This window comes from Scleropages formosus, chromosome 17 (genome assembly GCF_900964775.1).
Source record: "Scleropages formosus chromosome 17, fSclFor1.1, whole genome shotgun sequence".
NCBI classification, from domain to species: Eukaryota; Metazoa; Chordata; class Actinopteri; order Osteoglossiformes; family Osteoglossidae; genus Scleropages; species Scleropages formosus.
The window spans coordinates 25357180-25382078 of NC_041822.1; the positions used below are offsets into that span (position 1 = coordinate 25357180).

The 24899-nt window shown below is 47.7% G+C and overlaps 1 protein-coding gene and 2 non-coding genes across 11 annotated transcripts in view; all 3 read right to left on the minus strand.

The window, feature by feature from the left end:
* Window positions 1-24899, minus strand: part of ep400 (E1A binding protein p400) — a 37456-nt gene that overhangs the window by 9656 nt on the left and 2901 nt on the right. For 4 of the 9 annotated variants that reach the window (XM_029259381.1, XM_029259383.1, XM_029259379.1 and 1 more), the window contains exons 3-46: window positions 24662-24772; window positions 24420-24504; window positions 24031-24150; window positions 20856-21259; window positions 20475-20774; window positions 20076-20261; window positions 19637-19777; window positions 19354-19432; window positions 19133-19179; window positions 18977-19031; window positions 18067-18156; window positions 17824-17931; window positions 16791-16984; window positions 15692-15869; window positions 15169-15305; window positions 14907-15076; window positions 14595-14769; window positions 14200-14336; window positions 13360-13546; window positions 12569-12735; window positions 11949-12115; window positions 9618-9791; window positions 9136-9294; window positions 8623-8708; window positions 8196-8488; window positions 7839-8041; window positions 7538-7707; window positions 6800-6996; window positions 6412-6523; window positions 5298-5567; window positions 5123-5200; window positions 4286-4420; window positions 4128-4172; window positions 3872-4025; window positions 3484-3719; window positions 2667-2840; window positions 2515-2562; window positions 2274-2410; window positions 1650-1706; window positions 1462-1540; window positions 1177-1368; window positions 877-922; window positions 682-788; window positions 281-482 (exon numbers count right to left, since the gene is read on the minus strand). In XM_029259381.1, the coding sequence (XP_029115214.1) occupies window positions 281-482; window positions 682-788; window positions 877-922; window positions 1177-1368; window positions 1462-1540; window positions 1650-1706; window positions 2274-2410; window positions 2515-2562; window positions 2667-2840; window positions 3484-3719; window positions 3872-4025; window positions 4128-4172; window positions 4286-4420; window positions 5123-5200; window positions 5298-5567; window positions 6412-6523; window positions 6800-6996; window positions 7538-7707; window positions 7839-8041; window positions 8196-8488; window positions 8623-8708; window positions 9136-9294; window positions 9618-9791; window positions 11949-12115; window positions 12569-12735; window positions 13360-13546; window positions 14200-14336; window positions 14595-14769; window positions 14907-15076; window positions 15169-15305; window positions 15692-15869; window positions 16791-16984; window positions 17824-17931; window positions 18067-18156; window positions 18977-19031; window positions 19133-19179; window positions 19354-19432; window positions 19637-19777; window positions 20076-20261; window positions 20475-20774; window positions 20856-21259; window positions 24031-24150; window positions 24420-24504; window positions 24662-24772 (6592 nt within the window). The remainder of the gene's footprint in view (window positions 1-280; window positions 483-681; window positions 789-876; window positions 923-1176; window positions 1369-1461; window positions 1541-1649; window positions 1707-2273; window positions 2411-2514; window positions 2563-2666; window positions 2841-3483; window positions 3720-3871; window positions 4026-4127; window positions 4173-4285; window positions 4421-5122; window positions 5201-5297; window positions 5568-6411; window positions 6524-6799; window positions 6997-7537; window positions 7708-7838; window positions 8042-8195; window positions 8489-8622; window positions 8709-9135; window positions 9295-9617; window positions 9792-11948; window positions 12116-12568; window positions 12736-13359; window positions 13547-14199; window positions 14337-14594; window positions 14770-14906; window positions 15077-15168; window positions 15306-15691; window positions 15870-16790; window positions 16985-17823; window positions 17932-18066; window positions 18157-18976; window positions 19032-19132; window positions 19180-19353; window positions 19433-19636; window positions 19778-20075; window positions 20262-20474; window positions 20775-20855; window positions 21260-24030; window positions 24151-24419; window positions 24505-24661; window positions 24773-24899) is intronic. The other 5 variants (XM_018731682.2, XM_029259386.1, XM_029259382.1 and 2 more) reach the window with 4 other exon arrangements.
* LOC114912492 (small nucleolar RNA SNORA49) lies at window positions 7297-7429 on the minus strand. The gene has a single exon (XR_003798302.1). It is a non-coding gene; the product is annotated as a small nucleolar RNA SNORA49 (small nucleolar RNA).
* LOC114912493 (small nucleolar RNA SNORA49) lies at window positions 13970-14091 on the minus strand. The gene has a single exon (XR_003798303.1). It is a non-coding gene; the product is annotated as a small nucleolar RNA SNORA49 (small nucleolar RNA).

Genomic DNA, 24899 nt, shown 5'->3' on the forward strand with positions numbered 1-24899 from the left:
CCCTAACAAGTCTATTCTATATTAATACTATAACACAGATGTCTGAAGTCTTCATCTGTTCAAAATTCTTTTTTTTTTGACACTTTTCCCCAAGCTGATATACACTGGGAGGTTTGTACTACTCTGCTTACATTGATTTACCCATTTATAAAAGTTAGGTAATTTCACCTCATCCGGGGTACTACAGCAGAAGCAGGGATCTGAAACAGGACTTGCCGATTACGAGGCTTTAACCACTATGCCGCCCCCCAGTCTCCCATCTCTGTAGACTGGAGCTCACCTGGAGCGACCGGTGTGACAAGAGAGCGAGTTTGGGTCTGCACCGGCGTTAGGCTGGTGGACACGACGGCTGGGGCTGTGGCCGGAGTCACCGCTCGGACGCCCTGGCCTGTCGCTATGGCGACCACCTCAGTGGGGGCGGCAGTGGCAGGGACAGCCCGCTGCTGTGTGTGAACCACTTGGGCTCCGGCACCCCCTGCAGGCTGGGAGGAAAGTGGGATGAGAAGAGTGTATAAATTACTGCAGCCTTTCAAAAATACACATGGAACTGAAAACAAAATGTATGTGGAAGAAACAAAGAAAGAGAAAAGTTAAATATGGCATCCAATAAAGAAAGGCACATGTGTACAGTCAAAGTAGTTATCTGAGCTCCCGGGGGAGTCTGGTTGTGGCAGAGCTTACCGCCATCACACCAGGGATTATGGGGGAGGCCAGGCGCTTGTTGGCCTGGAAAGGGCTGGGTGGGACCCCAGCCACCGTGTTCACGATGACGTTGCCACTCACCGTAGCTGTGGGTGTCGGGAACAGAAGCACAAAGTGAGTCAGAACTCAGAGGTAGTTCCACGGGGTGACTTGGCGATGTGGCAGCAAGCTTACCTGTTTGGATGGTGGTCCCCGCTGTGGCAGTCTTTATAGCGCCTGCCTGATGGAAGAGACAAGGCGGCTCACATCACATGAGAGCAAGAGCACACGCTTTCCCTCATCTCGCACACGCTCAATGTAGTGCACGCAGCTGGGTAAAAATTTAGCTTCTGGCAGACCAGCTCTACCTAAAGCAACTTCAGGAACAGGCAAACGAGGGAAAGTGCTGCTGAGCCAATTACCCCTTTTCAAGAAACAACAGGCAACTGTACAAATGGATAAATGTAGTAACGGATCACGGCGGATGGGTCTCACCAGGACGGCAGTGTTTGGCACGGCAGGCGCTGCAGCTACGGCCTGTGGCTGCGGGACACCCTGAGGTGCAGGCTGGCTGGCAGCAGGGGCCTGGGGCTGGGTTTGAGCTTGGGGAAGTGCAGCCTGTGCCTGCGGTGCCCCTGGCTGTTGCTGCTGCTGCTGTTGCTGAGCTCGGTGCTGCTCGGCCTGAGCCTGGAGACAGAGCAGGAAGCGTGAGGACACCGGGTAAGCATGCACGTTCATGTGGGGGTGCCATCAACCACAACACTCTACAGAGACACTCACCTTCTTTTCTTTGGCTATTCTTTCAGCACGCTGGGAAGCCACCTGAATAGGGGGGAGGGGCTTGTCATAGCTGATCCCGCTGTGGACAAGGGAGAAGGGATGAGACCTAGTAGTGCTCCTGCTAACCTGTTAATGGTTAGAAGCCACAAAACCCCTCTCTGCAAGCCTGCCGAAGACGAGCAGCTCACCTCTCTGCCAGGACGGAGGCGTGCTTCGGGTTCTTCTGGAAGGGATTCATACCCAGCCTGGCCACAAAGAAGCAAAAAGGAACAGAACAGCATTTCACTGACTGCGCTAAGACATGACTTGGGTCACACTGTGAACAGCAGGTGACAAACAGGTTTGTGAACAAGGGATCAAGTCCTGGGAGAACTGACATTTTGCTGTAACTACGCAAGGAGTTCATCTTCAAGGTCTGTATTCCAACAGCGAAAACATCACGAGCCACCTTTCCAGAAGCGTAGACAAAGACAACTTTGGCCTTTAAATCATAGTAGTTAAGAAGCCTGAATTACATTTACATATATTGAATTATCTGACACTTATCTTCAATGTGACTTACTACATTCAGCTGCTTACAATTGTTTTTACCCATTTTCACAGTAGGGTAAATTTTTACTCTATGAACTCAGTATATGTACCTTGACCAATAGGACACAGGGATTTGAACCCGGCTCCTATGAGCATAAAGGCAGCGGTTCCGACCACCGCATCCCCTGCATTATGAAAAAAATGCTCTCCGATTTCGAGCTCCAGTTACACCGGTACAACGATCTGCGTGTTTCCGTCCAGTCGGGAGCAACAGGCCTTACAGCGGTTTGATGGGGGGGCTCCTCTTGCTCGCGATCATCTTCATTAACTCAAAACGGCTGTTATACAGCTGCACCTGTGTGGCGTTGTCATCCTGGCTGTAGATCTGACAGGTGCGCAGCGGGCGGCTGTTCTTGGACTGGAATAGGGAGGCAGGCTGGTTAAACACGGAGCTGCGGGTGAGCTTAACACGAGTGAAGAGCTTTCAAAAACAACTTTCAGCGGACCAAGAACAGGACTCGCCTTGTAGATGCTTTTTGTCTTTTTCTTGGGGTTTGCTTCATACACCAACTGTAAAGATCAATGGAACAAAAAAGGAAGTTTAGCTAGCGAACAGGAAGGTGAAAGGAAAGGAGATGGCAGGGTGGCACTGTTTGCAATCAGGCCGTGCTCACCTTGCCCTCCTCCCGGGGGATGATGACGTTTTCGTAGCGGTTGCGGCACTGTTTCGGTGAGCGGTAGATGCGGCTGCAGGAGTTGACCACATCGCTGACTAGGTCCCAGTTGGGTGTGTGGGCCGGAGACACAATTGTGAGGTTTAGGGGGAGTTCCAAGAGGTGTTTCACAGCCTGCAGGGGGCGACATCCTTCAATGGGAACTCTGACGCTCCTGAGCACTGCTTACACCCTCTGGATTATGCTTGTAATAACCACATAACTGGCTGAGGTTCAGTGGGTTTTCATTCATGGACCTTGAGTTGAGCTAAAGTTATTAGTCATGCTTACGAGTTTCTCAAATTCAGTGGCATTTAAAGACTCCAGTCTTTAATAAAAAGATTTAATTTGTGCCCCTCTATTTTCTTGTTAAAACAAGCCAAAATCTTTTCTCTGGAGAACTATCAGTCTTTCATGCTTGGCAAAGGAACGCATTTTAATGTTATGGTGCAAACAAAGATACCCGTGTAAATATGTGAAATGACCAAAGCATTTAACATCTGACCTACATGATAATTCAGAATAATTTTGCAATGTCTGTGCACTCTGCTGTTACACAGTGCTACGTGACACCTGTTGAAAACCATAACCTTTACACCTTCTGCCCTTCTCTTTTAATGTGAACATAATTTCTCAGCATACTGTCTAGCCCTCTGTTACTGTGACTCAGGGTTGTTCATCAAATGAATTTTTCAAAAGGCAAATGGAAACGGCAGACAGTGGTGCAGCGGTCAAACAGAGAACGAGCGCAAAGTCAAGAGCCACATGGTTATCTGACCTGAAGCAAGGCCCAGTCTTCACTGATGAGCCACTCTGGGCTGTCCTGGCCCGCCTCAGTGGCAGGCTTAGCCAGCGAGGGCAGTGGCTTGGCGAAGGGAGCCTGTTGCTTAAGGGAAAAGTTCTTCTTCTGGTCCTTGCCCTCACGGCGCACCTTCAGCATGCTGGGCTTGTCGAAGAGTGAGCGCGGTGGGATCACCACCTCCCCGTGGCCCTTCTTCTTCTTTCGGCCCGCGGCTGCACCGCACGCGAGCAGAGGGGAAAAAAAAGAAAAAGGCCATACAGCCAAATCAAGAACATCATGCCCAATGAATACACATTTGCACCCAGAACCCAGGTTTCCAGGGACAGCAGATTCTCACAGTCAGAGAACAGAAGCACAGACCCACCAGAAGGATCCATCTTGAGCCGCTTGTGCTCCTTGCGGATGTAGACTGGAGGCAGCTTGGACTCCGGCATGGGCGTGGTGTCGTACATGAGGCAGATGACTGAGTCGATATAGATGTCGTTGTCGTCCTGAGGGGGCGTTGGTGGAGTCCACAGCTAGAACAGAGAAGGGCAAGGGGGGGGGGGGGTGACATTAAATACAGACGTGTTGCAAAGCTAAATCGATATTAAAATTAACGTGACCATGATGGAGCTTACCGGCATGATTTCAGTCTGCCCATCCTCCTCCTCAAAGACGTACTCCTGAGGACAACACAATAAATCAGATGTAACATCCACTCCGTAATAATTGCTTAAATGTCTTGCGGTTTGCTAACGAGGGCGATGCCTGGGAAATGAGTGGTAGCAAAGGGTACCATGTTATAGGCGTCCTCTCGAGTGTAAGTGAAGAGGTCCTCCTCCTCCTCCAGGATCATTCGCTCTTCCTCATCAGCCTTCATTTTCTGCAGATTTTCAACCTCCCAGTTTTGCTTCACAGAATTCGCGTGCACCTTAAGTTCACACAAACAGCCCTCAGTCAGAATCACAATCCAATTTATTTGGCCAAACATGCACACAGATACAGGAAATTTGGCTTCAGTTCCTAGTGGCTTAGTGTAGACCAAAAAGAAGAAGAAGAAAAAAAAAAAAAAAAAAAAAAAAAACCCCCAGACAGACAGACAGACATACAGATACAAGTGCAAAGATGCACTGACAGTCCAGGAGTATGAAAGAAAGTATCAAGGGATCAAATAAATAAGAGGGAGAAAGTACTTAGTACATAGACTAAAACAACTGTTCATGGACATAACAGCATGGGGAAAGAAACTGTTTTTGAATGGTTGTTTTGACACAGTGATCTGCAGCGATTGCTGGATGGGAGAAGTTCAAAAAAGTTGTGGTCCAGGTAAGGGGGGTTTGTCACAATTTTCTCTGCCTGTCTCCTGATTCTGCAGGAGTAAAGATCCTGGAGGTAGAACAGTCTGAAACCAATGAACCTTTCTACAGAACTGAGTATACGGTACAGTCTGTTCTTTTCTTGTTTGGTTGCTGATCCAAACCAGACTGTGATGGAGGAACTGAGTAGACTCAATGACTGCTGTGTAGAACTGCAGTTGAGCCTTCAAGATTTCATACGAACTATGACACACGGCTCAGCCACTGCAGAAACAAGACAATGTAAACGTCCCCGTGTTACACACAGCACCACTTACCTGTGCAGCCCGTTCCTCATCTTCGCTGATGTGCAGATACTCCAGATACTGTAGGGCGTATTTCTCAATTGGGGTCAGCTAGCGAGGAGGAAAAGAAGAGCCAGTGAAAAAACTGCAGATTCACAGTAAAAACTGCATCCTGTAGCAGTGCTCACATCTTCACCTCCATACGTACCTGTTCTATGACTGCTGCCAACTCGCCCATCCGCGAAAAATCATCCCTTCCCCTTCCCCTTGCCTCCTGCTCCTCCTCTCCCATGCTATCGCCCTCGTTCCCCAGTTCCTGTGGGGAATCCTGCCCAATGCTGTTCAGGGCCTGAATGTAGGGGCGTGCCACACGGGGGGAGATGGCTTCCGAAGGTGATGGTTCTTGGTGCAGAACCACAAACTCCTCCACCTTCTCCCCTGTGCCAGACTCCACCTCAAAAAGGTCCTGGATAGTCCGCTGGCAGGAAGGTGGAGAAGCAAATGCTTAAATGAAACCTTGGCTGTTACCAGCTGTGATCAACAAACATTCATAATAACTACACATGGAGAAAACAGAGTAGAGTATTGTCACTTTTCAAGTTTTTGTTTTTTTGGATGCCTTCATGTAATAGGAACAACAGTACTGGGACAGCAGGGAGCTGCGCATTTAGGGCAACAACTTCACTTTGTACGAAACCAACAACTACATAATATACAGCAGCTCATTTTAACTCCAATGTTAAAACAGTAATTTATACAGTAATTAACTTATTCCATTTATTTATAGGTCAGTGTCTAAAAATCACAGCACATAAATACTTTGTAATCACATAAAAAAAAATACTGACTCATTTTAGTGAGTTAACTTTGTTACATTAATACTCATTTAAAACAAGCGAAGATGAAATGAAGACTCCACAAACTCCAGCTCTGTGTCGACGTGACCAGCTGGTCCCCATAAACGCATTCCTCATCTTGTTATTGATGACTGACAGTAAGGAACACCACAGACAAGCTGCAAACACTTAATGAGTAGTAGTAAAATGCTCCGTCACTTCTGTTCTATATTTTACTGCAATCAATCAGCTTGGTGAAGAAAAACCGGTCACATTTGCTCCAGTAGAGGCAACTAGTGTTTGCAAAAGGAAACAAGAACAAACTGCTTTGCGGGGAAGATCTGTGAAAGTCAAAAAAGCCAATCGTTCTTAACTCAAGGAGCAAGTGTAACAACAGTGACAGAGAAAGACGCGATCAGTTAGAGTGACACTGAGAATACGTCCACATGTCACTAGATGGTTGCTGAATTGAGTCGTTTTACATACCTGAGTGAGGAAGGCCACTGTGTAGTCCGTGCCCTGGGCGGCCACCTCGCGGATCAAGTCCTTCGTGCCGTTCTTTAGTAACTTCTCCTCAATGGAGTTGCCACTCTCCAACCTGACAGTTGAGAGTGAGGTGGACAGAAGAGAGACCATAACAGCACCATTCACTATCAAAAATACAGGAAAGACTGGCTTTCGAGTTGAGCTTTATTGTCACGATGCTCGACAACTGCAGTGAAATTCATGTGCTCTTCCTGCAGTACAAATACTAGTGATAGCGCAACTGGCAGCGGGCTGCCATAGGACGGCGCAATCTTGGTCACACACACCCAGCAGCCACATGAAATCCTGCACATTCCACAGCGCACTACCGTCAAATGTACACGGTTACCGGTAGATGTGAATGTCCTTGGACCGGCCAATCCTGTCGCACCACTCCTGCGTGCGAGCGTCCATGCTCGGGTTCAGGTCCGTGTCATAGAAGACAATGGTGTCGGCATCAAACACGTGGCCCACAGCAGAACAGCAGCGATTGGTGAGGATGGCGCAGAATACCCGCCTCTTCCTATTGAAATACTTCATCTGCTCCTAAGGAAGCAAGCGTGCAGAGCATCGCATCACACATGGGCAAAGACCACAGTGGACTTCCATACCATACATACCCTCAATCCAGGCAATAAAATTTAAGGTTAGAAAAATAAAGCAACCGTTATATTATGTCCCATTCAAACTCTTTCCAAGTCTGTTGTCTGCAGTCACTTTGGGGAGTTAAAAAGTACAGCAGATCAGGGAGAAAGAGAGGGAAATGGGTTAAAAACAACAGCCTCAAGTAACAGAAGACAGAAGAAGCAAAGTGAACATAAGAGGCCCGTGAGGTGACAAAACCCCACTGTCGGCTTCTCTTTAGGCCCCAGGAGGAACACCATCCAGCGGGGAGGGAAAACAAGCCCAGTGCTCTATCCCATGAGGAAGACCAGAACCCTGCACTGCCTCCAGAAGGCCCTGGTGTTGGACAGGGAGGGACATGCAACCCCCATACTTTTCCTGCATGCCATGTCTCTTCCAAGCTCCACCCCCTCACCCCTCCTCTTGTACCAGCCCCCACGTGTATCCTCTCTCGAGCCCACACCTGTCGCTCCTCCATAGGCAGGCTCTCATCCAGTCGCACGTATGTGAGCTGCCGATGGTTGAGGAAGGCCTCCAGGATGTCGAGCATGCGGACCATCTGGGTGAAGATGAGCACACGCCGGTTCTCTGACCGCAGCTTGTGGAGCAGCACGGCCAGGGCCTCCAGCTTGCCTGGTTGGGGAAGAGCGGAGACAACACTTCTAAGAAAGCGAAGTTTGGTCTCCGTCGATGATCAGCGACACACTGAGTCCCGCAAGGCAAAGTGCTTCATGCAGGGAACTTCCTGTGCAAGTCGACTCAACCTGAGTCCATCTGCAGGAGCTGCAAGTCAGGAAACTGGTGGAGGCCGGTGGATGCCAGGCGGCGGATATCTGCATTGTGAGGGGCAGCCGCTTCCTGCAGTTGCCGCCGGAACAACTTCTGCTCCAGGGTGAACCGAGGCGGGGGATTGGACGCATACAAGCATGGGGGTGGAGCTACTGCCACCGGGACCACCGACCACAACCTGTGTTGGAAAAACAAAAAGAGGTCTCCATCAAAACAAGGACTTGTCTTCAGTCAGAACCCAAAGGCCTGGTCAGCTTTACTCTACCCCTGTTGTCATGTCCACACCCATGTAACAAAGTAACTAAATACCACAGTAAACTCTTGGCCAGTACCTCTCCGTCAGGTGTCTACTGGACTCCAAGTCCTGGATGGTGTGCAGCGCTGACTGCAGTTGGGAAACCGTAGACACACAGGTGTGCAGGGCCCTCAGACAGCTTTCCCTGCCTACCCACCTCCACCTGCTGGGGCCAGAGGAGGTGGAAGCGGCCCGAGCAGCGTCACACACGCAGCAGGCCTGCAGCAGGTCGGCCCCATAGAGCACAGCACGGGCGCAGCGGCGTTCGTTGGCAACAAAGAGGCGGCCGAGGCGCTCTTTGGTCTGCCGCATCCTCTCCTCGGAGGACTCCTGTGGAAGGGCCACTGACACGTCACTCACACCCACGGTGGCTGCACACCAGAAGACCGGGGTGAAATTACTCCCAGGGCACAGTGGGATATGCGCAGGTACTCCAGAGCAGAGGAGGTGCTGCTGTCTCTTACCTGAGGGGTAGCAGGTGGCTTGGCACTGCTCCATGGGTCCCCAAACACATTCGCTGTGACCGTGGCCTTTGCTACCACTCCAGAAGCTGATAAGGAGGAAAGGTCAATGTTTACAGTCAAATCAGAGAGCATTACTGGCCACTTCAGAATCACCAGCCACTCACTTTTGCACCCACAAACAGTTCACATTTTTCCCCATTTAGCTTCTGAGCACATGACCGCGCCCCACTGAACCGTTGTAGTTCAGGCATGGGGTCAGTGCCTGAAGACTAAGGGAAATATCTAGCATAGAGAGATGCCACTCTGCTGTGCTCAGTGAAGGACACGAGACAGACGACACAGAAAGCGAATCCTGAAATCGGCAAGGTGACGATGCCTACTGCTGGCAACAAGGAGAAGCACAACTTGTATGTGGGGGTGGGGGCTATGTAATTGCACTGTAAGTGTAGAAATTACACACTAGCACATCAATTAACTTGGCAGCTCCTGCGTTGGCATCCCACAGAGCCTTACCTTGAAGAGCTGAGGCTGCAGAGGCGGGCGGGGGAGCAGCAGCGGGCAAGGGAGTGGCGTTGGGGGCCGGAAGCGCCTGGGGCACGGCCTGCATCCCCACCGAGCTGGGGGGCCGTAGCATCTGCTGACCAGGGGCCGACACGATCTGCAGGATGTTGCCTGCGCCATTTGCGGGGGGAGGGGCATTAAAAAAGCGCTCAGAAGCTTATGAGACGAGACTGAAGTTTGCACAGATGTGAGAAGCAGAGGCGTTTAGGACAACTTGGTACATTTCACACTGCAGCTTAGGTTTGTTAAAGCCAGGTACTTAATTTCATACACGCTGCACCTATAATAAGTGACTGGGAAGGGATCGAGGGGAGAACCAATATGGGTGAAAGCATGCTAAGGTGAGCGGAAGAGAGAACGAGGAAGACAAGAGGAAGGGGTGGAGCGGGGGAGAGAGTGCGCATGCACCAACAATGGGGCCGAGTATACTTTACCGAAGGTACCTTGAAGCTGCAGTGGCTGCCCCGTGGTGAGCTGGCGCAGCTGGCTTGGAGAAAGTGTGAATTTGTTGCCCTGGAACTGCAGGGTGACGGGGGTCTCGGGTTGGGAGATGCGGCCCTGACCCCCCGTGATGGAGGCCAGCTGGGCAATCTTCACCACGTCGCCACCTTGGACAGACAGACACAGAGTGGTCTGACATGTGTCCAGAACTTCCTTTTCTGGGGACTAGGGAGTGAGGAGAGGATGTTATGCTGGATGGTTAGGCAGCGGATTCACCTGGCCTGGGGTGGGGGGCTGCCTTCCAACACAGCTGAATGAACCTCTTGGTCCAACCTCTTCCCCCAGTAAAACAAATTTTAAAGCTGGAGATGATCAGAAGACTCAGACCCTTCTGGAGGGTATTCCAGACTAACAAGCTTTTCCTGAAAGCTACTTATTATTTACTTTTTATAAACAGAGCTAGAATGCCTACTGGAACACCACGCTAAAGCTTCACCCAGTACACTAACAGAGAGCAGCAGCCAGCAGTTAGGGTTGGAGGTCTTAAGTTTGTCAACATGACACTCTAGCGCTGACCAGGGTTCTTTACAGTGCTTTCTTATTTCGAGCGGGTCATAAATGCCCAACCCAGGGACTGAGAACACAGTGTTGCAAAAAACTGCTGCAGTCACAGCCTGCAGAGATGTCATGCTGCTGGCATTTACATTTATTCATGTAGCAGATGCTTTTCTCCAGAGCAACTTATAAGAGTAAATGAAGGCACAGAGTCAAAAAGTAACAGCTGCGGAGACGGAATTCTTGTAGCGAAGCCTGTCCGTCCAACACCACCATTTTTGCGAGTACACATGGCACGCGTGGCTGTGTACAGAATTGACGGCGAGCCCCCGGCCTGCTTTGTGTCGTGTTCCACCATCACACTTTTTGAGTAACGAATCAACTTTTGGATCTGTGAGAGGTCTTAGTCTACCAAGACAGGCTGCATTTCAGTCTTTTTCGCAGTTGAAGAACAGCAGCTTCCAGAGTTCAGATTTCTCAAAATATCTACACCATGTTGGATTAAATTATCCATCTTCAGCTGTACAAGGTCCAAAGTGACTGCTGCACTGTTGCAGGCAATCTGAGGTCAGTCTATTTGTAGTGAAACTTCGACAACATTACATAAAAGAGAAATTTCTCCATTCAAGGCACAGCAGCGCACACACTTCAGGAACATGGGAGGCACCAGAGGAATGCAGGAGGCCATTTACCATGCTAAAAAAAAATCCCATGTACCCCAAGGTATGGGAATAATTTCAAGTGAAATTAATAACAGCGTAGAATAGAATGGAATGGAATGGAATAAGAGCAAAGGCTGGTGACAATGTCTGTGGAAGACTTAACAGGTTGTACTGATCGGTACTGACTTACAGATGGAATGTGTTAAGAGCCATAAGGAAAAGTTACCATGTAGCAGTACTGAAATATTAAAATCAAAGAACAAAAATAAAGTAAAATCAAGGAAATAAGTGTCACAATAATTCATCATTAGTACTGTTTCTGCAACCTTTTATACTGCGCAGGACAAGGGCTTGGGGTGCGATACTTTCCTATCTGAGACTGATCAAGTAGAGCTCAGGACAAGCAGACATGTCAATTATTGCTTTTTGCCGCATCATTTCAAATTAAGTGCCTTGACCAAGGGTTCAAAGGTGGATCCTTTGAGTCCAAGGCAGCTACATTATACATTTATAGTCAGTCATTTTGCTGACACTTTTCTCAAAAGCAACTTAGTGTTAAGAACAGTTTTTTCCCCCCCGAAGGTCATCACTCCCATGAACAGTTAACACTCCACTATTGGTCTATCAGTACAATATCCTATCACTTTTTGTAATTTACTTATTCACATTTTTTATATTTATACTACTATTTACACTCTTGTGTTTGCATACTCTGTAAATATGTTCTTTATTCTGTGTCAGCTGTTTGTTGCCTAAATATTGGAAGCATCTAGAACCACAGCAAATTCCTTGTGCACATCAGCACACTTGGCCAATAAAACTCATTCTGATTCTAAGGCACTTACAATTACTTAACCATTTATAAAGCTGGGTAATTTTTTTTTTTTTTTTTACTGGAGCAATTCAGGGTAAGTACCTTGTTCAAGGAGACTAAAGCCAGAGGTGTGAATCGAACCTGTGACCTGTGGGTCCAAAAGCAGCAGCTGTAGCCAATACACTACCAGCTGTAACATGTCTCCTACATGTGACGCAAAGCAGGAAGACCAGAGACACAAAGGTTCTGGAAAGACAGCAAGATGTCTGTGTGTAATGCAGTGATGATCTCACCCTGAGCGCCACTGCTAGGAGTCTTGCTCTTGACTGGGGTAGGCTGGGCCGCGCTAGTTGGGGTTGGTGGAGCAGCGGTGCTGGTGGGGGTCCGCTGAGCAGAGGTGCTGGTCATGGGAACCGTTCGGCCCTCTGGCTTCATGCCGTATTGGACGGGCTGGAAAAGTCTGCCAAAGAAAATCAGAACCCAAAAGGGTTCAAGCCAGGTCACCATTGATAAATCACTGCCCTAGGTCCTGCAGTACAGTCAAGCAAATTCCTGTTTCACTGAAAGGAAAAAAAAGTTAAAAAAAGGCTATAACTCTAAATAAATCATCAGAATAAAACCCAACAACTGAAAATTTTGATTTAAGTCCAAGAGTCTGCTCCCCAGTCCATGGCAGGGCCACAATTAGGTACCCAGACACACAGCCAGGTGAAGGTACTGGAGCAATTGCAGGGCAAGCACCTTGCTCAAAGTCACTACAGCCGGAGGTGGAGATCAAACCAGCAACCTTCGGAGCCAAAGGCGGCTGCTTCAACCACGATACAACCAACTGCCCTGACGCTATATGAACAGTGCTCTTTATATATTAAGGCATGGTGCTATATTCCATGTTCTAGTCCAGGGGCCCACACACCTCATGGGTTTGATCTTGAAGGCCTTGGGTCGGGGAGGTGGGTCCGGAGCGCTGTGGATCTCCTCAATGAGCTGCTGGGTGACCCTCAGCTTGGGGAGTACCTCCGTCTCGTAGCGTGTCAGCTTGTTCTCGTTGCTGATCAGGTCGAATATGGTTAAGTCCACTGTCTGTGGGGGGACAGTGCAGGGAGTAAGTACAGCTAAACAACACAATACCACCCACCCATCCTTCACACAGTCTAGACTGTGTGAGGCGCTTGTGCTACCTGTGGTTTCACGCATATGTGCACTTTTATTACATAAACAGCCAGAAAGCAAACACAGCTTCAGCAAACCGTCATTCCTTCAAATAAACCAACAGTGCAAACAAAACAAAGAGGGGGAGGGGGGGGGGGGGAAAAAAAAAAAAAGTTTTAACTCCTTTGCACAACACCTGCAAAAAAATGCAGCCCAAGATCTCCTGTCGTCCCCCACTCCCTTTTACATTCCCTGTTGAACAGGTCTACGGTCTGGCAACACACTGCTGTCTTCTAGTAAAGTACTCTAAGCTGACACCCCAAACGAGACAAACCCATCTCTTTGAAACATTTCCCTACATCACTGCGACATCTGGAGGCCCTTTCTGACACTTCTGAGCCGCATACTGCTGCCGGCAAAGTGTTTCTTTCTAGACAGACATTTCATACCACAGTAAAAGCAGCTGCTTGCTTTGCACTTTTAACAGTTTAATGTTTTTCAAAACACAGAAACAAGACCTGCACCCATCCCTCTGTGCCTCACACAAGCACACACCTTCCATGGGTCCGGCGCCAGGGCGCCCAGCACTACTGAAGCTGTGCGGTGCTCCAGGGCCGCACACACATAAGTGTGCACTGTCTCTCTGGAGTGCACCAGGTCCGGGTGGTTACAGATCCGCTGGAGCTGCATGAGAACCTGCAGGACACTGACAAAGTGGCCCGTCTTCAGCGCCTCTTGAGCTCTGTGGAGTGAAGCGGTACAAGAGGTTTGTCAGAGCTGCTGCGACACAACCCAGGGGGTTTAAATTTCACTACTTCAAGTAAAATATCCAATGGTAGGAAAGCACAAAATTCCAGCTGGGTTCAGGGTTCCCTTCCATCGACTTTGTCATAAATCGCAAACCTTCTTATACTGTATTATATGAAGCATAAGGATATAAAACCATGGAGGAATGCTACATTGTCTAATAGGGCTTTGTTATATTTTTTCCACTAATTTCACACATTAATCTTTCATTTATTCTGACTAAGCAGCCAAGTAAATATTTACTTCAACAAAATGATGTATGAACAGACATCCAGCCCCAACTGTGTCTGAAAACTGAGGAATCTGTGCATATTGACACACATTTGAGTTTACATGCTGACAGACAAGTTTGTGTGGCTCTGTAGACCCCCTTGCCAGCCCACAGGGAGTCCTGCAGAAGAAGCAAGCGGGACACTGCTGTACCCCTGTCAATGCCAGGGCACTGCACTGAACGCAGGCTCTGGAGTAAGGGAGGGGAAGCTCAGCTCTGCTTTGCAGAACTTGCACATCGGAGCTACTCCCCCACACACACACACACACACACACACACACACACATACGTGCTGGGCGGAGGGTGTCTGCGCTCACCCTGGCTGAGTCATGACATCCTCATACAAGCTCTTCTGTCTGCACGAGAGCCGACACTTCAAGATGTGCTCGTACTTCTTTGGCAGTTGCTTCTCGACGTCCCTCTTGGATCGACGCAGGATGAACGGCTGAATCATCTGTATTGGGAGGCAATTCATTAATGTTCTCTGGGCTCCAGAAACTTTCAGCCTACATCTCCCCACCAACAGAAGCACAGTAGTTAAGGATCCGACACTTATGTTGCTCTGAAGAAAAGTGCAAGACAAACAAATACATGTAAATTTGAACTTAACACTCAAGTTATGAAGAAACGAGGTATCTGGAAGCACAAATTGGCAAGAAGAAAGGTCCATGGTGTGGGATGTGATTAAGCCAACGAAGAGAGCTGGACCCACCCTGTGGAGACGGATGACCAGCTTATGGCAGTAGTCTTGGTTCTGGTCCGTGCCTGGCTTAATGGGGAAGTCCAGATAGGGGCGTGTGATGCCAGGAAGCAAGAAGTGCACCATGGTCCACAGCTCCTTCAGGGTGTTCTGCAGAGGAGTGTTGATGAGCAGGAGTCTCTGATGACTAAAGAGAGAGGAAAATTAAAGAATATTCAGTTTTCCCAAAGAACTCAACATTTCGTCATACTTTGAAATTTACAAGGCGGGCTCCGTGTGTGTGTGTGCGCATCTCAAAACAGAGCTGCACCTACTGCCACTTACCTCCTGAGGGTGAAGATCATGTCCCAGTGTTTCTCAGTCATGTCCTTGATGAGCTGCACCTCATCCAGCACAAGGTGACTCCACCCCCTCCTGAGGAAATGCTTCTGGTCCTTGAAAAGCAGCTTGTAGGACGTCACACATACGTGGAGGCTGTTGGGCTCTGACCACCACTGCAGGGTGCGAATCACCAGGTACGTGTTAAAGACATGGGGGAGGCAGTTTAGAGAGATGAGTGCTCAAAAGGTTCTTCAAAGCACTTTACCGTTCTCTTTCTGCGACGCTCCCTCTTTCCTCCGAGGTACAAGAGGATCTTCAAACCAGGGCACCAGCGCTTGAACTCCATCTCCCAGCTCAGAAGTTTACACGTCCTCACCACCACTAGGTGGGGACCCCAAACTCCTGGAGGGGAGAAAGCAGTATCAATACCAATTCCATTATTATTGCTTAAGTGACTTACAATAATGAGTTGTTTATACCAATTTAGACATTTATACAACTGGGTCATTTTCACCAGAACAATTCAGGGTAAATATCTTGACCAAGGATGCAACAGCTTTGAACCTGTAACCTCTAACTCTAGAGGCACCACCTTTAACCACTACATTACCTGCCATCACCTTAACAGCTTTTAAAATTTTAATACCACTGCATGAATCTGACACCAAAAAGATTTAAGGAATTTATTTATTGGATGTCTTATAAAAAGCTGCACTGCCTGAAGTGTCTGACTAGAGAATGGAAGGATAAGGGAGATTGAAGAAGAGAGGAAAAGGACGACCACACACCCTCTTGGCAGGCCAGGTGTGCCAGGAATGCCACCAACTGCACCGTCTTGCCCAGGCCGGTTTCGTCCGCCAGGATGCCGTTGAGCCGCCGCTTGTGGAGGCTGATGAGCCAGTCGACACCAATCTGCTGGTACTCCCTCAGGGGTCCGTGCAACAGGAAGGGGGCTGCACCGCGCACCTGGACCACAGAAAATATGCTTTTTATAATCTCTCGATGTGCATTTCCAAGAATCCGGTTCCCCGCGACCCCGTATGGGACAAGCGGTTCCGAAAATGTGTGTGTGTGGGGTCATCCTGCAATTTCAAAGAGTAAACAATAATTCACCTCTATTGTCATTATGCAAGTATAACAGTCAATTTCTGCAAGTCCCCTCATGATCCAATACACAAAAATGTACCTTTATTTTCTTAGCTCACACTTTTCTCCAAAGTCACTTACAATGTTAAGCTACTTACCCATTTGGTTTTTTTTTTTTTTTAACTGGTGCAATTTAGGGCAAATACTTGCTCAAGGGTAACGCAGCAACAGGAAGAATTCAAAGCTTCAGCCTTTGGAGCCAAAAGCAGCAGTGCTAACCACTACATTTATTAATTTAGCAGACGCTTTTCCCCAAAGCGATGTACATCTCATAGAAAATGCGTGCATTACATTAGGAGGAAGAGACATGGCTGCAGATGTGTGACTCAAGTACAATTAGCTTGCTTCCTTCATCATATGCACTGACATTCACTACACCATCAGCTGCCCCTGTGTATAAAGACAGATGACTATTTACTTTGTCTCTCCATCTACCCACATTCAGTAGTCTATCCATAGGAATATGCCCCGCCCCCTCCCAATTTGCAACCTGGCCACAAGCCTCTCGGTTCACCATAATTGCCGACTGTCACATCTTACCACTAAAAGCCCTTGGGAAAAACATCAAATGCCATATAAAAATATAACCTCATAAGCAACAGGTATCATAACTATACTTTGACAAAATAATCCAAAAGCCAGGAAATTCTGCAGAGGGAACAGGAGACCAAGAGCCTGATGGGACAGTGAAGAAAGGGTCACATCCTGATACGTTCGGTCAGGCAGGACGTGGTCACTTACAGACGAGGTGATTCTTGCCAAGCCCTTGGGCAGCAGGAGCTCTGTGGCAGCTGCCACCTCAGCGATGTCCCTCTGTGGCTTGCCGTCCGCTCCTGGAGACAAGGGTTTCTCTGGGCCCCGGTACTGTTCGACACTGAGCAGGGAGTCGATCAGCACCGCCTCGTGGGGTCCGCCCAACGGGGGCTCTTCCATTTCTGCGCCGGTTGACAAAGCACATGCTCACATTACAAGAAATTCCAAACAACATACTCAGGCATGGCACCATTAACCTTAGCACAGCAGCCTTAACCTTTGGGACAACTGGGAGAGTAGCGGTTAGAGCTACTGCTTTTGGATCCAAAGGTCACAGGTTCAAGCCCCACTTCCAGCTGTAGTACCCCTGAGTGAGGTACTTACCTTAAATTGCACCACTAAAATTACCCACCTGCATAAATGGGTGAATAATTGTAAGCTTGTAATAATTGTAACCTTAACATTGTAAGTCGCTTTGGACAAAAGCGTCAGCTAAATGAATAAACGTAAATATAAGCTTGAAACCAGCATGTGTGTAGTGAGCCTGACGACAGGTTTTAAACACTTTCCAAACTTCTCAGTTGACCAATGTTTTATGAGAAAGATGGCGTAAAGGGACAGTGCATTCACTAGGTGTGATGCTGTCAGAAATGTTGTAGCAATGAGAAAGTGCTGGGACAGCATGACGACCGGCTGGGCTGCAGTGGCAACTTCTACACTTGATTGCCGTGTCAGCAGACAAGAGTACAATAGAGCTCAGCGTACAGCAACAAAACACCGCACTTTATACCCATGCGCTACGCATTTGACAATAAACTTAAAATAGGAAACAAGTTTATTTTTTAAGTTCCAAATGGACGTTGAGTATATATAAAACTGATGACATACTGATATATATTTATCAATTACAGTATATTAATGGCTTCTCTCTGCTAACTGCCTGTCTAGACTCCTCCTGCTCTGTAACTCTGGAACATTGCTAACAAGATTTTCATCTCATCCTGGTTCAGTACAGTCTCACCTTCATCGCTCTCATCATCTTCACTCTGGACATGGCGCTGGGGCCAGTTGAAGTCCTCGGAATACGCACCAGCATACTGCTTCACCAGAATATCCAGGGGCATCTCAGCTGAGAAGAAAAAAAAGGAGGACCACAGGAACAAATCGCCAGAAGTACGGTGAAGTATGGGGTGGACCATGAGACCACCATGCAACACTTCAACTCCCAATGTCACAGTCAAACACAAACCCCATGTGGACAAACCTTCTTTACTGAGCTCCGCCAACTCAGCCTGCTGGTCTGACGACACCTCTGTTGCCTCCTGCTCCTCAATGGTGCTCTCCTCATCTTCTACTGCAACACACAGGCCATATGCTGTCACTGCAGGGACACAGTGGCCAACAGAGGGCAGGGTGCCCAACACATCACCACTCCCTAGCACAGTTACAAAGCACCCAGGTTTACACTGTCTGTTCAGCAGGGATGGATCATATTTTTCTCAAACTGAAGGCACTAAAGTTCATGTAACGTAAGTCCATTAAGTCACTGCATTTAAGTTGTGCAATTAAAACAAGCAGCAGGGGCTTGTAGTGTAGTGGTTAGAGCTAATGGTCATAAATTCAAATCCCACCGCCAGCTGTAGTACACTTCAGAAAGGTAGTTACCCTGAACCGCTACACCAAAAACTATCCAGCTGTATAAATGGGCAAAACGTAGGTATCTTAACTTTGTGTGTCACTTTGGCAAGAAGCGCTATGTTAGATAACTAAGTAAATGTCACAGCAGAAATGTGGAGGTGTTTGTTTAGTGACCTATACAGCATACGGTACCAGTAGTACCATAGGAAGTCTGATGGGTTATCCAACCCCATTTCGAGAAAGAATGTTCATTATGTAAAGTGCATCCACAATACTGACTTAAAAAACAGCACAGCATCACGATTATGGTACAGCAGTTGTCAAAGTGCTGCAGAGGCAACTTTCCAAAAAAGGCACAAAAGCAAAGGAGGTATTAGCAAATGAACTTATCCATGTGACACCGCTGACAGTATTAAGATTAATTAACATGGTACATTAGAAGTCAGCAGAGTCTGTGTGTGTGAGAGAGAGCGCACGAGCACATGTATTTGTCCTAACAGTCTCCAGACATTTCTCACACACTCTGACACAAATACCTTCATCAGCCACTGATATGCCAGCCTTTCGTTTTCTACCAGAAGGCGATGATTCCTGTAAAATAAATGCGTTCAAGATACAATAATCCACCTTGTGCAAGCAGAGAGTGTCCTGAAAAGACAGATCGAGAAGACAAAGTGGGACGAAAGACTTACGGCTTCAACGTTCTCCGTCGACGCGCGGGTCAATTTCGTGTTTTGCCCTGCAACATCCGTTCAGTCACTCGTTACTTTCCCGTGACACCAACTCTGAATCTCTCACATAAAGAGCTGCTGCAACTGTGACAGGTGGTCCAACTAGACACTGTCCCTTCCCTAGTTACCAAAGCCAAGCAGTGAGTGTGACAGCAAGTACAGTAAGAAAAACACAATCTTACCTTTATTTGATGCCCTCTGCAGGCCCAGTGCTTTGCACCTCTTCTCATAGACTTCAAGCTGTAACTTAATTTCAACGACCTGCGGGTGGTCAGAACGACGTCACGTACACACACACACACACACACACAAAACTTTCTTACAGCAAACTTTAGTTTCATTCAAGGCAGATGCAGCAGCAGAAAGTTTTCATCGATATACACATGCACAAATACAAGCTACAAAAACAGGGCCGTGTTGGCCCTGGCAGCCCTTGTTCACAATCCAGTTTCTAAAAGATCTTGCCTGCTCAATGTTGGACCAGAAGAACTCCACCTCACGGGCAATGGTGCCGGCAATCTGGCGTAGGTGCATCTCCTCCTGCCTCTTGGCGCACTCTTCTCCTCGCTTTTGTTCATCGTGGAAACGGGCACAGGTACGCACCAGCTGCAAACAGATCCCCGAGGTGAGGACCAGGACAAGGGAAAGATCATGAAGAGTGACATTATTTTACCTGTCTGAGTAGGATTTGGGGGATGAACTGATTGATGGACTGTGCAGGACAACTGTACCAATTAGTACATAATAAACGCCAAACAATTTCTCAGTCCACTATTAATTCATAAGCAAACAACGGCAGGTTGGGGATCAAAAACGACCCAAAAACCAAGCCAAAACTCCTCCTTTTTCCATTTATAAGCAATCACCCTTCAAAAGTAGAGACACAGAGAAAATAGCATCAAACCTTCTTGGCAGCAGCCATCTTCCAACGCCGCTCCTGGGCAAAATCTGCAGCCATCCATTGCATCTCCTGCAGCAGGTAATCCCAGTGCGACTTTGGGCGCGGCGCCTCAAGGAGCTTGGGAAGACGACTGGCTGTCCACTGGCCCTCTTTGCGCAGCTCAGCAATGCGCTGGTGCACTTGGCTCTCCTGCGATTGGAGAGGAGATGAATATGACCAGACAAGTCTACAAACCTCACTTCCTCCTTCACATAAATCCACGCATTTCATGTGCATTTCACATCTCTTATGTGGCCTCAGCTTTGCCCTGCCCACTGCCACACCTCTTCCAAATGCCCCATCGATTCCCTGACCTTCCAATGTCAGCTTCAATGTCGCATTTACTACTGCACCCAGACTTACCAGCTTGGCCTGCTCAGCCTGTTTATCCTGTGAGCTCTCCTGCGACAACTGGCCACATACAGTCTGCCCTGGGGCCGCCGTCTGCAGCAGAGAGGTGGGATTCAAGGCAGCTTGCTTGGACTGGGCAACAGGGGAAACGGTAGAAGAAGCGGGGCGGCCTGGCCCAGAGGGATGTGGGGAGGTGAGTGAAGTTGGTGTGCTGAGGGGGGCAGATGGTGTGGTGGAAGGTGGTAGGGAATTGGCCATGAGACGCTGGCAGGACTGAGTGGGGTCCGATGCGGGACGAACAAGAGCCACAGTCTGCAACAGGATACGAGAAAGGTCAGCCATACTGCTTTGGTACACAAGAAGAGCAGATTCTGTACCTCTTCTAAGACTCACCGCCTGGCTAGGCTGCAGTGGGGCCTGCGGTGACTGCAGAGTCTGGGCCTGGATCTGGATATGAAGACTCGGCTGCATCTGCTGCTGAAGCTGCGCCTGTAGTTGAGTATGGGGGTTCCCAGGGGCCAGCAGAGGCCCGCTGGCTTGCACCTTTACCGGGGCTTGGAGCTGCGCGGTTGCCTGAGGGGCCTGCAGTTGGGTATCGGGCAGTGGCGGCTGGGACAGCGTCAATGGGAGGCCTGGCACAGGCAGAGCCCCAGGGGGGAGACGGGCTGGTAGCTGCGGAGGCGGCGTGTGCAGGCTGGCAGCATTCTGCACAGGTGGGCCCTTGGATGGGTCATACTGCTGCTGGCTCTGCTTCTGCCCCGCAATCTGCACTGCTTGTGGAGTAGGGGGCATCCCACCTAGGCCAGCAGAAATGACGCACGTGGAGAGCGGCACAAAGGATGTGATGGAAATGGAGAGGAGGAAGATGGGGAGAAAGAGTAAAATACTGTTGCAACATCTATAATTCACACAAACACATGGCACCCTTCTGTGTCACAGCAGATCGATTACAGGTCATCGTAGCCCCCCCCAGACAAGTGTATCCCAGCATCTTCAAGAGCTGGAACACAGACGAGGGGAGCAAAACCGTGGAACACAGCAGCTTATGGAGGAAAAGAGGGCCATCTAGCTGAAACCAGTCACTTCCAGAAGGTGCAACATGCCTACTTACATCCTTCAGCCCAAAGGACCCATAGGGTAAAACCATAGCATCCAAACTTGAACAGGACATCTATCCTCCCCCCCACCTCTAGACACTTATTTCTACCTGGACATGTATTGATGCCTCTGATTAAAAACAAATATCTACTTTTTTTTTTTTTTTTTTTAAATCACCCATTTCTCTGGATTTGTTTCTGAAGTTACTTATCTTACCATTCAGAGTAGTCAATGTTTGGCAAAGCTTTTTTTTAGAAACAGGAAAGGGGCACTTTTTTGCTTCCATAACTTTTTAGATATTTCATATGCACATGGGATGAAATGAAAAACAAAAAGGTACGATGCAACCCACGAAGGAAGAAATACCTATTTCAGGTATTATTTCACATACTACCTTAAGAAGATATTGTAGATTTATTGTTATTGGAGATAACTGGCTACATTGTAAACTTGGCCAGCTTTCCATAATATCTGAAATAAACTGCTGGCCAAAATGAAGGGTGATATGATCATTTCCAATATTGTCCTGATGGGAGCAAGCAGTTACACATGTCCATGGGTGATGCACCTAAGGCATTCTTAAAAATTATATATACTTACATTTATTCACTTAGCAGATGCTCTTCTCTAAAGCGACTTCCAACGAATACTATGTAGTGTTACTAGTCCACACACCTCATTCACTGCAGTGACTTACACTGCTAGATACACTACTTACAATGGGTCACTCATCCACACATCGGTGAAACACACTTTGTCACTCATACACTATAGGGGAACCTGAATAGCATCCTTTGGAGTGTGGGGGGGAAACCAGAGCACCCAGAGGAAACTCGCACAGACATGGAGAGAACATACAAACTCCACACAGACTGAGTGGGGATCAAACCCACGTTCTCTCGCACCACCCAGGCGCTGTGAGACAGCAGCGCTACTCGCTGTGCCACCGTACCGCCGCCATATATATATATATATATATATATATAAAAAAGCATTAGGGAACTACTGAAAATGTTTTATCAAGAGACACTGGTATCAATACACTATAAAAATAGTATCAGTACATGCCCAGGAAACAACTTTTAAAAAAAATTTAAAAAAAAAAAAAAGCCAAACTGTGGTGGGGAAAAAAGTCTGACTAAAATATTGTACGTCTTTTCTAACCAATTCAAAACACACTAAACTGTCTATCAGATGCTTCTGTACCAAAACTAACTGCTGTACCCATCTATTAAATATTTTCATACAGCAGAATGTACTACAGGGCAAAGTGCAATTTTGTTAACATTTTCTGCATGAAAAGACTACAACTGGCATAAGACATGATGTGAATGAAACTAGAATAGTCTAAATGTCAACTAAATTAAAGAATAACAATGAAAACATTTTTAAATGACTCAGTTCAGAAAATGCAGTTAGGTATATACATGCATAACAAATTATATCTGAAATTACATTTAGGACACAGAGAAACAGAGAAAAGAGTGAAGCAAAAAAAAAAAAACTGCATGCATATAGCAGTAGCAATATCACTCTTGCTGGAAAAATGCATTTAAATCTGTTATTTGTGAGCACAAAAACAGATTTTTGCAAAGCAAAGGTATCAGCAGAGCAGACATAGGTTCTAGCAGACAGGCCTGCACAGAGCTGTGCAGACTGAAGAGCCCCACCACCCATCACCAAACTGACCGCCTGTAGAACCTCTCGCTGGCCCTGACGCGTACTGTGACAATGACCAAACCTCATCGAAAACCCGACGAGAATTTTCTTGCAACATCGTGGAGGAAAAGTCAAAACGGAATGCAATGGAGACACATGGATGGTGAGAACCAACTGAAGATGAACATGGCACAAGGGAACAGAAGGACCCTCTATATGAAGGAATAAAGGACGGAGGTGGAATAAAGGACGGTGTCCAGAATCCTGGTCAACAATGAGTTGGAAGGGAAAGTGCAAGGGGTGTGGGGTGACAGATGAGTCTATAAGGAAGAACGAAAAAAATCCATCCATAAAGTGAGCAAATGTACACCACTGTAAAGATCGTTCTTCCCACTCGCCGCACTCCAGGGGTAGCTTCACGCAAACTCTGAGGGCGCGGGGAAGTGCGTCCAGACAAGAAGAACGTGATCAAAGGCTTAAAAAATAAAAGTGAAATAGAAGAAATATGGATGGAACGCATGGTCGATAAAACACAACGAGGAACACAAAACATGGCATCTTCTGTTGCATAGACTTCCTCCTCTTCGCCTTCAATTCTCTTCATGTACAGAAGAAGCGCTTCAGCAGAGCTCGAGTCTCCGCCCCGATGCTATCCAAGTGCCAGAGATGAGCCGATGTTATTGCTGCCAGGGTATCCGTTGTTCCGTCGGTAAGAGCAGACATTTTGCAATGTCTGATTTGACTTGCGAGATGAGATACTTCCAGCAGCATCGAACAGAACACAGAACTGCCGCGCAGTTGGCACTCCTACCTTGGGCCGTCGGCATAAGCTGTTGCAGCGGAACCCCAGGCGATCCTAAAGGAGTTACGCCATGATGCTGGAAAATGATGCCATGGCGACCAACGTCAATCCGGGGCCTCTTAGCCTGATCTGGGATTCAAAACACATAATACCCTCATAACGCAAGATAGGGCATACAGCAAAGAGTGTTCTCCTCCAAGTCCAAGCTACTGAGAGCGACCTTTCACGGGCGAAAGACTTCTACACACAGCGCTAGAAGACGGTGCCGGGAATCTAGAAGCAGAAGTCATTTAGAGGAAGAAAAAAAACAAAAAAAAAAAAAAAAAAAAAAAACCCCAAAAAGGAAGAACAAGAAAGTCAGAATAGACATTTCACAAACCAACAGGTCAACACCCTACCTGCTTGGGCCAAAGCCTGCTGTCTTTTAAAGGCTTCAATGTCCACTGGATTCGTGATTCCAGCACCTGAGGCTCCCTGATGTGCCTGTTTAGAAAGAGAATGGACCCCAGTTAAACCATTCTGTTTATGACAATAACTAAAAATCCACACAAACAGGTAAAGACCCAGAAGCCTAACAGGGCCTGTTTCACAGCCAAGGTACAGGAAGCCTTTGCGCTGGGGTGGCATCATTACAGCTCACCTGAAACTGCTGCTGCTGAGCAGAGAATGCTGCTGACACGTTGGGAGGAAGCTGTGTTGCTATAGCGACAGGAGTTCCTGTTTGACCGTCTTTCCCAGTCACCACTTTGACCTGAGAATTACGGAGAAGAAATTACTCAAGCAAAGAGCAAACACAGACTTAAAACGTGTTCATATGATCCCAAAAACAGTCAGACAGCAGTAACTTTACATCAACACAAAAACTTCACCACATAACT